The sequence below is a fragment of the Podarcis raffonei genome, chromosome 7 (assembly GCF_027172205.1).
Source record: "Podarcis raffonei isolate rPodRaf1 chromosome 7, rPodRaf1.pri, whole genome shotgun sequence".
Taxonomy (NCBI): domain Eukaryota; kingdom Metazoa; phylum Chordata; class Lepidosauria; order Squamata; family Lacertidae; genus Podarcis; species Podarcis raffonei.
Window position 1 is genome coordinate 89,492,654 of NC_070608.1, and position 13,593 is coordinate 89,506,246.

Here is a 13,593-nt window from a genome sequence, read left to right on the forward strand (position 1 = left end):
TCTGAATGCCAAGTGCTGGAAGTCACAGGAGGGGAACGGGCTCTTGTGCTCGAACCCTGATTGCAGGTTTCCCACAAGCACCTGGTTGGCCATTGTGAGATTAGGGTGCTGGAATAGATGGGCTATTGGCCCGATCTATTATTTGTCATTATTATTGGTTATTAAATATATATATATTGCCCTTCATCTGAAGATCACAGGGCATTTTACAACATAATCCCCACTCCGCCATCAAGCTCACTGGGCGACCTTGGCCCTGTCACCATCTCTTAGCCTAACCTACCTCACAGGGTTCTTGTGAGCACAAAATGGGGAGGAGGAGAACCATGTACACCACTTTGAGATCCATGGAAGATAAAGGTGGTATATAAATGTGTCCCCATCCTGCAGCAGTCTCTCTTAATGTTAGATCTGTAATCTTATAATCTTATATGGTAAAGGTAAAAGGTAAAGGACCCCTGGATGGTTAAGTCCAGTCAAATTGGACTATGGGGTATGACGCTAATCTCGCTTCAGGCTGAGGGAGCTGACGTTTGTCATGTGGCCAGCATGGCTAAACTGCTTCTGGCACAACGGAACACTGTGACAGAAGCCAGAGCACAGAGAAATGCTGTATAGCTTCCTCCTGCAGCAGTACCTATTTATCTACTTGTGCTGGTATGCTTTTCAAACTGCTAGGTTGGCAGGAGCTGGGACAAAACAACGGGAGCTCACCCTATCATGCGGATTTGAACCACCGACCTTCTGATTGGCAAGTCCAAAAGGCTTGGTGGTTTAGACCACAGCTCCACCTGTGGCCCCTAATCTTCTATGGAGGATTAGGGGCCCCCCTACTATTTGCTCAATGTGCACTTTTGACTGAGGTCAAACAAACAAAGCCATTTATGCCATTGCAGTTAAAATAATAATCATAATAAGTTGGTTAAAATCACCATAAGCAACTTGTGGGATGTATGAAGAGGGGGAAATGCCAGCAGCACTGTCTTTCAAGTGCAATCTACAGGAAATAATAGACCAAAAGGATAATATTAAAGGCTCTGGTAGGAAATAAATGGCACTGTGTTGTTGACGGGAAAAGATCTTGGCAAAACTGTTGTGACTGTTCCTGTGGCTTAGAAAGGAATTTCCTACTGACTGGACTAACCATTAAATATGTCTCTGCTTCTAGGAGGAGTTCGGTGAAGCTTTCCCAGAGAAAATGTCAACTTTGGCCATGGAAGCGCAGGGTCTTGATGAGAGAGGAAGTTTTTTTAAGGTAACTGAAAAGTTGTTACTTTATTTTGAGTAGGGAGACATTTTTTTCTTTGACTTGTAAGGTACTTATCTGTTAACTGCTAATTGCTTTCCAACCTCATTATTTAGACAAAGCTACAATAAGAAAACCTGGCTTTTGAACCATTGAAATTTGTATTTCTGCAGTTCTAGACTTTTGTAATCTTAACAGAATAGAATAAACAATGCTATGTGCTCTATTTGAATCTGACGCTGTGGCCATTTGATAAGAGATCCAGCTATGTGCTCATTTGTAAACATGCTGCTATTTTCAATTTAGCTAGAATCTAGATATTCCAGTGTCTGTTAAACAATTCTGTGGTTTTTATATAGGCAAATACACACTGGTCTCAGCAACTATTAGTTTAGAATGCAGGCATGTACACACGAAAGCTGACGTTTAAAGCTCAAGGATGATTAATAGATTGTTGGAGAGCTTTCAGTTTCTGCTGAAAACTTCCTTGATTTCGGGCATTTGTCATTTTACTTTGAGACTGTATATGAGCAGCCAGCAGTGGCATGATTTATTCTGAGGAAGATGACTTCAACAGTTTACCACTTAAAATAATGAAACTGAAAACTTTTGCTTATGGTCCGGTCCTTCAAATGCACTTCAGCTATGGAATCGTTCTGTAGAAATTGAAGCCAGTTTCTGTGCTTGGCAAGTGGCGCTGAGCTGTCCAGACATTCGGGGTGGGAGTGGGGGGGGGGTGGAAGCAGACTGTAAAACAATGATGTTTCCAGGCTATATCGGGGCCTGTTTCCTGTCATTGTCCCACTCTCAACAGGGGCATAAAATGGGCAAGCTGTACTGTAGGCGTGCTCTATTTCAGTAGAGATGTCATGGAGCAGAATATCAGGCCCATTAAAAATTTTAAGAGTATGTGGTGCACCCCCACCCCACCCACCCAGGGGAAAAAAGTTATGAACATTGCAACAAATGCTCATTTGCAACAAATGCATTTGGTTGTAATGTTCATGAAATGAAGTACTAACAAGAATTCTTTCAAAGCATTATTTCTGTCATGCAACGGCATGCTATCACTCTGCTTTGGAACACATTTTTTAAAGAAAAGCCTGACTAGCTTTTCAGATACCTTTGAACTGAATAACTTTCTAAAGAAATGCTTGCAGCAAATGTTATTCTAGTTTGCAGCCTTGTTTATTCTGTTATATTTTACTCCAAGAAGACCCATTTATCCTAAATAGAACCCAGTAAGGAAGACATGTCTGTACAATATAAATAATGTGATCCCATTGAAATCCCAAGATGAAATTTTGCAGGTAGCTCTTAGAAATATTAAATAACCAACACCATTTTTTTGAAATTTTTAATCATTATAAATCTTTTAATCACTTTTTTTAAAAAATTCAATTTTGTAACTTAAATTTAAAATTTAAAGTCAGTCCATAAGATATACCATATTAAAGCCCATGAAGTTCTGAAGAGATTGGCATTTTTAGTTTTGATGTATCTCAATCCTGGCCTGAGCTTTTAAGGTTTTTGCGTAGTCTGGTAAGGCCAAATTTGTAATTTTTTAAACAAAATTCAAACCCTCATAACTCACAAATGGGATGAGATAAAAAATTAAAAATTTAGATTTAAACTTAGTTTTGATCATTTAACAAGTATGCAAAATATTAAGAAAATTGAATGACACGAGGTAAAAAAGTTGGATCACTTGATAGGGAATGATTTTGCTGATCTCATTCTGTAACATCAGTCTAATTTTTGAACTTTCTTTGTTCTTACCCCCTTCTTTGTGTAACACCATGCCCCATGCTTCTGTGACTTTTGGGTTGGTCCCAATAAAGGTATCACCCAGTTGTGGAGTCTGGAACTCCTTTTTCTGCCATTGCCTTATCAATTTACTGTTTCCCACAGAGCATTTGAAGCTACCTGTATTTGGATTCACCTTGAATCAGTTCTCGTGTTTTCACCTTATCTGCTGACTGTGAAAAGAAAAAGGGGGAAGCCATTATTATTTGGATAAATGGAAATACAGTCATACCTTGGGTTGAATGTGCTTCGGGTTGAGCGCGTTCGAGTTGCACTCCGCAGCAACCCAGAAGTAACGGAGTGCGTTACTTCTAGGTTTTGCTGCTTGCGCATGTGCAGACTCTCAAAATAATGTCACACGCATGCGCAGAAGCGGTGTAAAGCGACGCGCGCATGCACAGACATGCCGTTGCTAGTTACATTTGCTTCTAGACGCGAACGGGGCTCCGGAACGGATCCCATTCGTATCCAGAGGTACCACTGTACAGTATGCTTTGTAATGTCGTAGGAGAACAATGTGTGGTTCCACTCTTAATGACTGTATTTGCAGTGGAATGTTTTGTATGTGCTACCACAGAGCAAACTTTTTGTCAGCAAACCTTTTCAGCAGGGGGCCGGTCCACTGTCCCACAGACCTTGTGAGGGGCCATCCTATGCCCCACAAATAACCCAGAGATGCATTTTAAATAAAAGCACACATTCTACTCATGTAAAAACACACTGATTCCCGGACTGTCCACGGGCTGGATTGAGAAGGCGATTGGGCCAGATCTGGCCCCTGGGCCTTAGTTTGCCTACCCATGGCTAGGGCTTGACGATCAGAAGGTCGGCGGTTCGAATCCCTGTGACGGGGTGAGCTCCCGTTGCTCAGTCCCAGCTCCTGCCAACCTAGCAGTTCGAAAGCACGCCAGTGCAAGTAGATAAATAGGTACTGCTGCAATGGGAAGGTAAACGGCGTTTCCATGCACTGCTCTGGTTTCGCCAGAAGCGGCTTAGTCATGCTGGCCACATGACCTGGAAAAACTGTCTGCGGACAAACGTCAGCTCCCTCGGCCTTTAAAGCGAGATGAGCACCGCAACCCCAGAGTCGTTTGCAACTGAACTTAACTGTCAGGGGTCCTTTACCTTTACCTTTTTACTGAAAAGAGGTGTGTCAGATGCCTGCATAGTGGACTTCTGATTGGTGGTGAATGCACAAGCAGAGGAGATAGAAGTAAAATATTAGTTATGTTTTATATAGCGTTCATTTCTGCACTGCTGTGTGAAGTTGGAGTTTGCTCAGAATGAAATACTGCTTGTATCTTCCATGCTTAGAGCTTGTGGTGTGGATCCCTCTGGTGGACAGAACTGTGAAAGATATGCTCTTTAAAGAGCCCAAGATTCCATCACACCCAAACAAAAGCCAGATTGTATGTGGCTGGCTGCTCAATTCTCAGTTGCTCCCATTGAAAGATACAGGCTTTGCCTCACACTCAGCAATCTGCAATGTGGAGTATAGCGACAGCAACACTGTCCATCACCCCCAGACACTTGCAGGGGGCAAGTTATTCTATTCCAGCAGTATAAGTACACCCTGAGTACTTTTAGCTGAGTGATTACCATTCACTGCTGTGGTAAAAATAAAAAAAATTACTGCACTGGGGGCAACTTCACAGTGGGAGTAAATTGTCTCTGTATGGTGGGCTGCCTGGCTCCATTTACTGTGAATCTATGGGAACCCCTGTGCACCCCAGGGGTTTCTGTAACATCATATCTTTCACTTCTCACATGAACCTGTGTTCTGACTATGATAACAACAGACATTTTGAGGCCGGTATAGCTAAATTGTTGCCTTTATCAAGTGGTGATGCTAAATTGCAGCACAGTGTGCTTTTGTGTCCAGCAGGGGTCACATGAGCACTAGAAGCTCCAGCAAAACAACACTAGCCCAGGCCACAACTTCGCAGATGTAGTGAACAGGCATTGTCTTCAGGGTTCCCTGCCTGTGTAAGTTGTGCCTTGCTAGGTTAGACTGAAAACCACTTTCTAAGAGTCTCAGAAGACACTAGAAATTGACCCGGGGTTTGTGTCCTACCTTCCATAACACTACCTTCCAACCATCCTCATTCCTTCTATAATGGTTTGAAGTTTTAGACAGAAATCCCTCAGAAGTGAAATTGTGCCCTTGATCCCAGAAAGTGAGCACCATCCCATATTCACCAAATGTGCCATTGTGAACAAACCTGTTCAGCTTTCAAAGGAACCAGAGTAGCAGAAGTGGTGTAATAGATCAGAAGGATTGCTGTATTGTGAAAGTACAAATGGAGAGGGTTTTTTCAACAAAATAACATATAATCCAGGCTTTATTACTGGTACAATGTTAGTGTTCTGTGTAAATTACTACTATATTATTACTACTATATTTTGTGAAAATCTGCTGCTTCTGCTTCAGAATACCTTTTAATTCCTGCATGTGCTTAAGAGGTAAAGTAAAGGTAAAGGGACCCCTGACCATTAGGTCCAGTCGTGGCCGACTCTGGGGCTGCGGTGCTCATCTCGCTTTATTGGCTGAGAGAGCTGGCGTACAGCTTCCGGGTCATGTGGCCAGCATGACTAAGCCGCTTTTGGCGAACCAGAGCAGCGCATGGAAACGCCGTTTACCTTCCCACCGGAGCGGTACCTATTTATCTACTTGCACTTTGAGGTGCTTTCGAACTGCTAGGTTGGCAGGAGCAGGGACCGAGCAACAGGAGCTCACCCCGTCGCGGGGATTCGAACCGCCAACCTTCTGATTGGCAAGTCATAGGCTCTGTGGTTTAACCCACAGCGCCACCCGCATCCCAGATCTGCTCTGGGTTCCCACCCAAGAGCTTAAGAGGTATGAACAGTCAAATGAATTGCCAGGATTTTTAGTGAAAGAGAATTATGATTTTGTTTAATACATGGATCTCTTGTATTTTAACCAATGTAGCACTGAGAATATAGACAATGGAACATCATAGTGAGGAATTACGGTAATTTTTTCTAGAGGTGGACCAGCAGATTTCAAGTCTGTTAAATGTTGCAAATTACTTTGTATTCTTTATATAAAAAACCAGGGGATGCCACCCCTACTCGTGTTACTTCCCAACCATTCACAGCTTGTCTATATATTTCCATCTTTGTTTTATTCAACCTTCTGCTATTGTTTAAAACCACAATTTTTTTTGTAGTTAATTTTTATTCAAATTTCCAATAACCATTCCAATTACAATTTAATTTTTTTTAAATAAATGTTTATTGAAGTTTTACAAGTCAAAAAAGTTCATCATTTCAGATATAACATTACCATAAATAAGGCTCACATAAAAAACAGAAAAACAAAGATATATAGCAAAAAAAAGAAAAACAGAAAAAGAAAAAAAAAGAAAAATCCACTTTCTTGCACTTACAAAATTCCATACCCCTCTGTCTTGACCTCCTCACATCCCCCTTTTTTGTATTCCTCTTTATTCTAATCAAATTCAGCAAATTCAAACCCTTATTTCAACCATGCTTAAATTTATATTCTTCTAATTATTATGTCCCAATTTTTCATTGTTTTAGCCCATTCCTCATCTTATATACTATGACATAATATTATTCTGTTCATAACCCCTTCTCCTTTTTAACATTCTTCTTTTCATTCACATTTAACCAAATCCCACAAACCCTGTTACCTTCACTTCCCACATCATATTAAGACTCAAACATTTTGCAGTGTTTTTGTAAATAGTCCTTAAACTTTTTCCAGTCCTGTTCCATCAATTCTTCTCCCTGGTCACGGATTCTGCCAGTCATTTCAGCCATCACCATGTAGTCAATCACTTGCATCTGCCATTCCTCCACGGTGGGTAGATCTTGTGTCTTCCAGTACTTAGCAAGGAGTATTCTTGCTGCTGTTGTTGCATACATAAAAAATGTTCTATCTTTCTTTGGCACCCGTTGGCCAATTACAATTTAACATCCAATTTAACTTATACATCTTGTAGACTTCCATAAGCCTATCTGACAATTTCCATATTTATCACAACTTTTCACATTCCTTAAATTTATGTTGCACTTTAACAATCCTTATTTTATCTTTTCCTTTGAGCGACATTCCTATCTATTCTTTTCACAGAGCTTCCTGGAATCCAACAAGCGTTATTTCCTGAACACACACAGTTTTGATATACTCTGTAAATTTGTTCCAGTCCTCGGTGAATCTCTGATCGCGTTGGTTTCGAATTTTACACGTTAATTTGTCCATTTCTGCATATTCCATCAATTTCATTCTCCATTCTTCCTTCGTTGGCATTTCTTCCTGTTTCCATTTTTGGGCCATCAAGATTCTGGCTGCTGTAACTGCATATCTAAAACCACAATTTTAAAACCTGCCTTCTCTTTTGTTCCCCCGCCCTGACCATGCAGACTCAGGATGGTCTCATGCAGCACTACAAATTCTCCAATGAGGGCTGCGTGATGACAGCCTGACATTTTTGTGTATATAGGGAGAAATACTAGAATGCACCTTTGTTTACAGTAGAGGTAGGGAACCTGTGGCCTTCTAGGTGTTGGTGAACTATAGTATTTGACCCGGCTAAGAGAAAGAGTGGAAGATAGGAGTGCCTGGCATGCTCTGGTCCACGGGGTCACGAAGAGTCGGACACGACTAAACAAACAACAAAGAGAAATAGAAACATGGATAGAAAAGTACCCTTTGGTTACCATCAACCAAGACCTCAAATAAACTTTTAAAATAAAGGCTAATTCATTCCTTACTCATGCTTAGGGCCTTGCTGCGTTGACAGGGGAGCAGGCCTGTGCTTTTAGCCTTGTCCCTGACATTGTTGTGTCTTTCTGCAACAGCTGTGTGTTGGGCACGGTTGTCCGCAGTGAAATTCCAATGTGCGCATGCCTACTTGTGTTGTTGAGTCTCCTGCAGCTGGAACACCTGCACAATTCTGCAGTTGTGTCCTGATAGTTCATAGCTGCCACTTAAGCAGCAGCTCATGCATTGGAATTTCACTTCACACAGTTGCACACACCATGTGGTTGTTACAGAAAAGGAGCAGCAGTGTTGGTGGCACAGCTTAAAAGCTCTCCATCCCCCCTTTGATTTTTGGTAATAGTTTTCCAAAAATGTTAACAATAAAACCTGTTGTTGTTGTTGTTGCCACTTGTTATCTAAAAATAGATAACAAGTGGCAAAGGAAGGGTCTGGCCTGGTTTGGTTCTTAGAAACTCTGATCTATTTATTGATGCAACTCATTTCACTAGATGTTCCTAGCTGGGACTGAACGGTGGAATCAGTTTGGCCTTTCCAGTGTGAGGCAACCTCTGTTCTGGCAGGAAATCAGATACTGTTTTTTCCGGCAAAACAAATAACTTTGCTTCAGTAGTATTTCACATTAATTTGGTAGAATGTCGAAAGAGCTGTCTTTTCCCTTCATATGGAGGGTGTAGCAAACTCCCTTCCTATCTCACATAAGTGAATAATTAAGGGAGCCATCCTATACTCAGGAAACTGACAAAAGCAAGTGGCTTTAAGTGAAGCCACTGCAAAGTTACACAAGATCCAAACTCTATTCAGCAGTTGGGCTACTGGTAGCTAAGGCAGACAAAGCCTGGCAGATGGAAAACAAGCCTTTAAAATAGTGTTTGATTTACATCACCCTTTTTTGCTAGCTTAACTTCATATGTTCAAGCTGAACAGGCTAGGATCTAGCCTAAGCAGGCATACCCCCCCCTCCGGCTGGTCCTGCCCCCAGAATGCCCCCTTTTAAGGACTTAAACCAGCTTGGGCTCAGCTCAGCCAACTGGAGATGCATTGGTGTCCCTCGAGCTGAGGATCGCTACTTTCACTGGCGTAACCTGGCTGTGCTGGAAGCCTCCTCACTCAGCCGGAGATTCTCTGGATCCTGCCTTCTCATCCCAGCAGATCTTGCTATAGGATTGCTCCCTATGTGCCCAGCTTAACATTTCTTATGAGGATGATTGAGGAAATGCTTTTTCGTAGCTTTTATGATATTTTGTTGGGGTTTTGTGTAAGTCTCTTAATGGATTATTTTTGCTGGAGAGGCCACATATAAATCTTTTAAATAAATGTTATCACCTGTTGTTAATGTATTTAGTTTTGTATTCCTGGGTTGTAATCTGAACTATTCTATAAGCCTCCATGAGTTAAATGATGTTTTCCCCTTATCCTGGTCTCTTTTCCTTCAGGAAAGGGAAGTCAAAATGGAAAGGAGCAAAACGGGTTGTAATCTTGAGTGACCCATTTTGCCTACTATTTTATTGCCACACCTCTTCCACTTGTTTGACGTCATACTGTTTTTGCCCTTTCTCTAGCTGATTGACACAATTGCTTCAGAAATCGGAGAACTGAAACAAGAAATGGTGCAAACAGATCTGGTGCTAGAAGATGGACTCACCAGTTTACAAAGGTTAGTAGCATTATATGGCAAGCATTTGGTGTGGTTGTGCTACAGAGGTCAAAAAAGTGATGTTTTCCACCATGCTGATTAGTTTTTAGTACTACAACTATGAAATACTACGTGGTACTTTGGCTAAGATTTAAAGCAGTTTTCCATTGACAGTGACTGGTGAGCTAAACTGTTGTGTGTTCGTTCTTTTTATATGCTCTTGTAGTAATTTAGTGGTTACTGGGACATAGTTGTCCAACTTAAAACAAATAGTATGTAGAGTCTTTAAGAACTGAATGTAGAAATGAATCTAGCTTTCAGGTTTAGTTACTGAGAGATTTCAGCCAAATTACAAAAGAGCATGCACTTTTTATTTTATGAATATATTGAGGGCAGTGAAGAGGGGCAGCTAATTAGGTTTAGACAGGAAATAATTGGTCTGTATGTAGAATTTATGCTTCCGTTTTAACCAGATCTGAGATACTATTTGTGTTTAAACTACTGTTAATTTCAGTAAGAACTGAGATTCTAATAATAATAATAATAATAATAATAATAATAATAATAATTTATTATTTGTACCCCGCCCATCTGGCTGGGTTTCCCCAGCCACTCTGGGCGGCTTCTATAGAAACCAAAAATACACTAAAATATCACACATTAAAAACTTCCCTGAACAGGGCTGCCTTAAAATGTCTTCTGAATGTCAGGTAGTTATTTATCGCTTTGACATTTGATGGGAGGGCGTTCCACAGGGCGGGCACCACTACCGAGAAGGCCCTCTGCCTGGTTCCCTGTAGCTTTGCTTCTCGCAATGAGGGAACCGCCAGAAGGCCCTCGGTGCTGGACCTCAGCGTCCGGGCAGAACGATGGGGGTGGAGACGCTCCATCAGGTATACTGGGCCGAGGCCGTTTAGGGCTTTAAAGGTCAACACCAGCACTTTGAATTGTGCTCGGAAACGTACTGGGAGCCAATGTAGGTCTTTCAAGACCGGTGTTATGTGGTCTCGGCGGCCGCCCCCAGTCACCAGTCTAACTGCCGCATTCTGAATTAGTTGTAGTTTCCGAGTCACCTTCAAAGGTAGCCCCACGTAGAGCGCATTGCAGTAGTCCAAGCGGGAGATAACTAGAGCATGCACCACTCTGGCGAGACAGTCCGCGGGCAGGTAGGGTCTCAGCCTGTGTACCAGGTGGAGTTGGTAGACAGCTGCCCTGGATACAGAATTGACCTGCGCCTCCATGGACAGCTGTGAGTCCAAAATGACTCCCAGGCTGCGCACCTGGTCCTTCAGGGGCACAGTTACCCTATTCAGGACCAGGGAGTCCTCCACACCAGCCTGCCCCCGTCCCCCAAAAACAGTACTTCTGTCTTGCCAGGATTCAACTTCAATCCATCAGCCGCCATCCATCCTCCAACCGCCTCCAGGCACTCACACAGGACCTTCACCGCCTTCACTGGTTCTGATTTGAAAGAGAGGTAGAGCTGGGTATCATCTGCATATTGATGGACACCCAGTCCAAACCCCCTGATGATCTCTCCCAGCGGCTTCATATAGATGTTAAAAAGCATGGGGGAGAGGATGGAACCCTGAGGCACCCCACAAGTGAGGGCCCAGGGGTCTGAACACTCATCCCCCACCACCACTTTCTGAACACGGCCCAGGAGGAAGGAGCGAAACCACTGTATAACAGTGCCCCCAACTCCCAGCCCCTCAAAACGGTCCAGAAGGATGTTATGGTCGATTGTATCAAAGGCCGCTGAGAGATCCAGCAGAACTAGGAAACCACTCTCACCTTTGTCCCTAGCTCGCCGGAGATCATCAACCAGCGCGACCAAGGCAGTTTCAGTCCCATGATGAGGCCTGAATCCCGATTGGAAGGGATGCAAATGGTCCGCATCCTCCAGGCGTGCCTGGAGTTGTTCAGCAACCACGCGCTCAATCACCTTGCCCAAGAATGGAAGATTTGAGACTGGGCAATAGTTGGCCATACTGGTCAGGTCTAAAGATGGTTTTTTAAGAAGCGGTTTAATGACCGCCTCTTTCAGCGGATCTGGGAAGCATTCACCACCCCGCAGAGCCCATCGCCCAGCCCATCCTGGCTTGCTTTTATTAGCCAGGATGGGCAAGCATCAAGGAGACAGGTGGTTGGTTTCACGCGTCCAAGCAGCCTGTCCACATCCTCGGGGGTAACGGATTGAAATTGATTCCATGCAACTTGACCAGACAGAGCTCTAGCACTCTCCCACCCCAGCCCTGCTCCCACGGTGGTGTCTAGCCATAATTTACAAACTAGTTTGAAAAATTTCAGATGGGAATAGTGCCCTTTCTGTTTTTCTGCATAACTGCTGATGCTCTCTGATATATCTTTGAATGAAGTCCTGCTGCTGACCAGTAAATTGAAAGATCGTGGGTCAAGCTGAAGTTCATTTTGGATGAGAATGCCAGCCTGGCATGTGCAATGGAAGCCTGGTTAGATGAGGTGTGGGAAATTCATCGCTTTCCAGCTCTGCCCGGCAGATTTCCTAACAGAGTAGCCAATTAGCCCTGTGGAAACAGCAGCAGAAGTGCAATCACCCGTTCATAAAACTAAGTACTGGCCAGGCCTGGTCCCTCCATGAGGCAGGTGGAGGCAGGCGCGCTAGCTTGGCCCTGCAACCATGGGTGCTGGGGTCATGCATGCTGCGGGGGCTGTGCGTGCGGCGTCAGCACATCGCGAGGCGTGTGTGTCAGCACACCCAGCAGCGTGCCCGAGTGACATCAGCATGCCCCATGGCGTCACTCGCACACACCGCCAGGCAGGCTGATGTCGCACGCACACGCCCCGCAGTGTGCCCGGCTGCCCGCCACCGAAATTTGCCCGGCCCCTTCATGGAAGATGTTGTGGGCCCCAGGGAGCCGGTGCTAATGGGTGGAGGATGCAAGGAGCACTTCCGTGAGAGCTCATGCACCTCCCCCAGAGAAGAGAAGCCAGAAGTCACAGCTGCACAACTCCTGTGAGAGGGGCTTCAGCGGGGGTGGCACACAGCATGAGCACAGGGTGACACCTTCCCATTTCACCTCAGGCAACAAAAGAGGATGGGCTGCCCATCTTTGGCAGTTGCTGAGTTTTGTGTGTGACACTCCAAGATGCTGGTCCGCCATCTACCTTGCTGCTCCATCATCTTCCTTCCAGGCTTGTTGAGGTGGTCTTAGGGTGATGTTAAACTTATTATCCTAGGCCAGTGTTTTTCAACCCTTGACCAACTACATTCTTTCTCTGGCTCCCCTGTGGAAGCCACTTACACTAGGGTTCTGTTGCAGTAAGTGAGGATTTCCCCATTCTGCTTCTGCCCCACCCCTTTTCGGTGCCATTTTTGGCACATGTGTACATGGGAGCACATTTGTCAACAGGAACCCAAGCAATGCACCTGCTCTTCAGGGCTGAGCCCCAGGGCTGAGCTGACACAGGGCTGCTCCTCAGGGCTGCCCTTCCCAGACTTAGTGTGCACATGATGGAGAGGGCAAAACAAGGTTAAGATCAGAAGCAGAAATATTTTGCTATTGTGGAGAAGGAAAGCGTGAAACACACAGCACAGGAAACACATGCAGACATGGTCCCTTCCTGCAACACATAAGACACTCCTCACTTTGAGGGTGAATTTTTAAATCCCCTAGTTTTGGGGCTGAAACTGCCTTGGTCATCTTGTTTTCTGACATACATTGGGAATAGACAGCAGGATTGTGTCGTTTTTGTTCTGTTGGACCTCTCAGTGGCTTTTAATACCATCAGCCATGATTTCCTTCTGGACCACCAAGCTGGGTTGGACCTAAGTAATTTTACCTAGAGGGCAGGTTTCTGCAGGTGGTGCTGGGGAGTTCCACTTTGCTGTTGTTCATTCTTTCAGTTTGTTCTTACTCAATGGGAAATGTGCTTTAGAGTGGGACTAGAAAACCTGTATCTGAAGTTGGGTCTTAGAGACAGATTAGGGCTGCTGTTGGTGTGCTGTCCACCCAGTGGCCCAACAGCTTTCCTCACTGAGCTGGTCACAGTGGTCCTGGAGGAATCCCAGACAATAATTCTGGGTGACCAACTTGGGATTTCATGGCCTCCATGGCACCCATGGGACTGTCTCAATTTGCCACAGGCCTGACATAC

At 44.2% G+C, this 13,593-nt stretch overlaps 1 protein-coding gene across 3 annotated transcripts in view; it reads left to right on the forward strand.

The window, feature by feature from the left end:
- Positions 1-13,593, forward strand: part of RIN2 (Ras and Rab interactor 2) — a 69,285-nt gene that overhangs the window by 13,117 nt on the left and 42,575 nt on the right. For 2 of the 3 annotated variants that reach the window (XM_053394898.1, XM_053394897.1), the window contains exons 2-3: positions 1,169-1,255; positions 9,383-9,477. In XM_053394898.1, the coding sequence (XP_053250873.1) occupies positions 1,199-1,255; positions 9,383-9,477 (152 nt within the window). In that variant the 5' untranslated portion in view covers positions 1,169-1,198. Of the gene's footprint in view, positions 1-1,168; positions 1,256-9,382; positions 9,478-13,593 lie in introns of those variants that run through there. The other variant, XM_053394899.1, reaches the window with a different exon arrangement.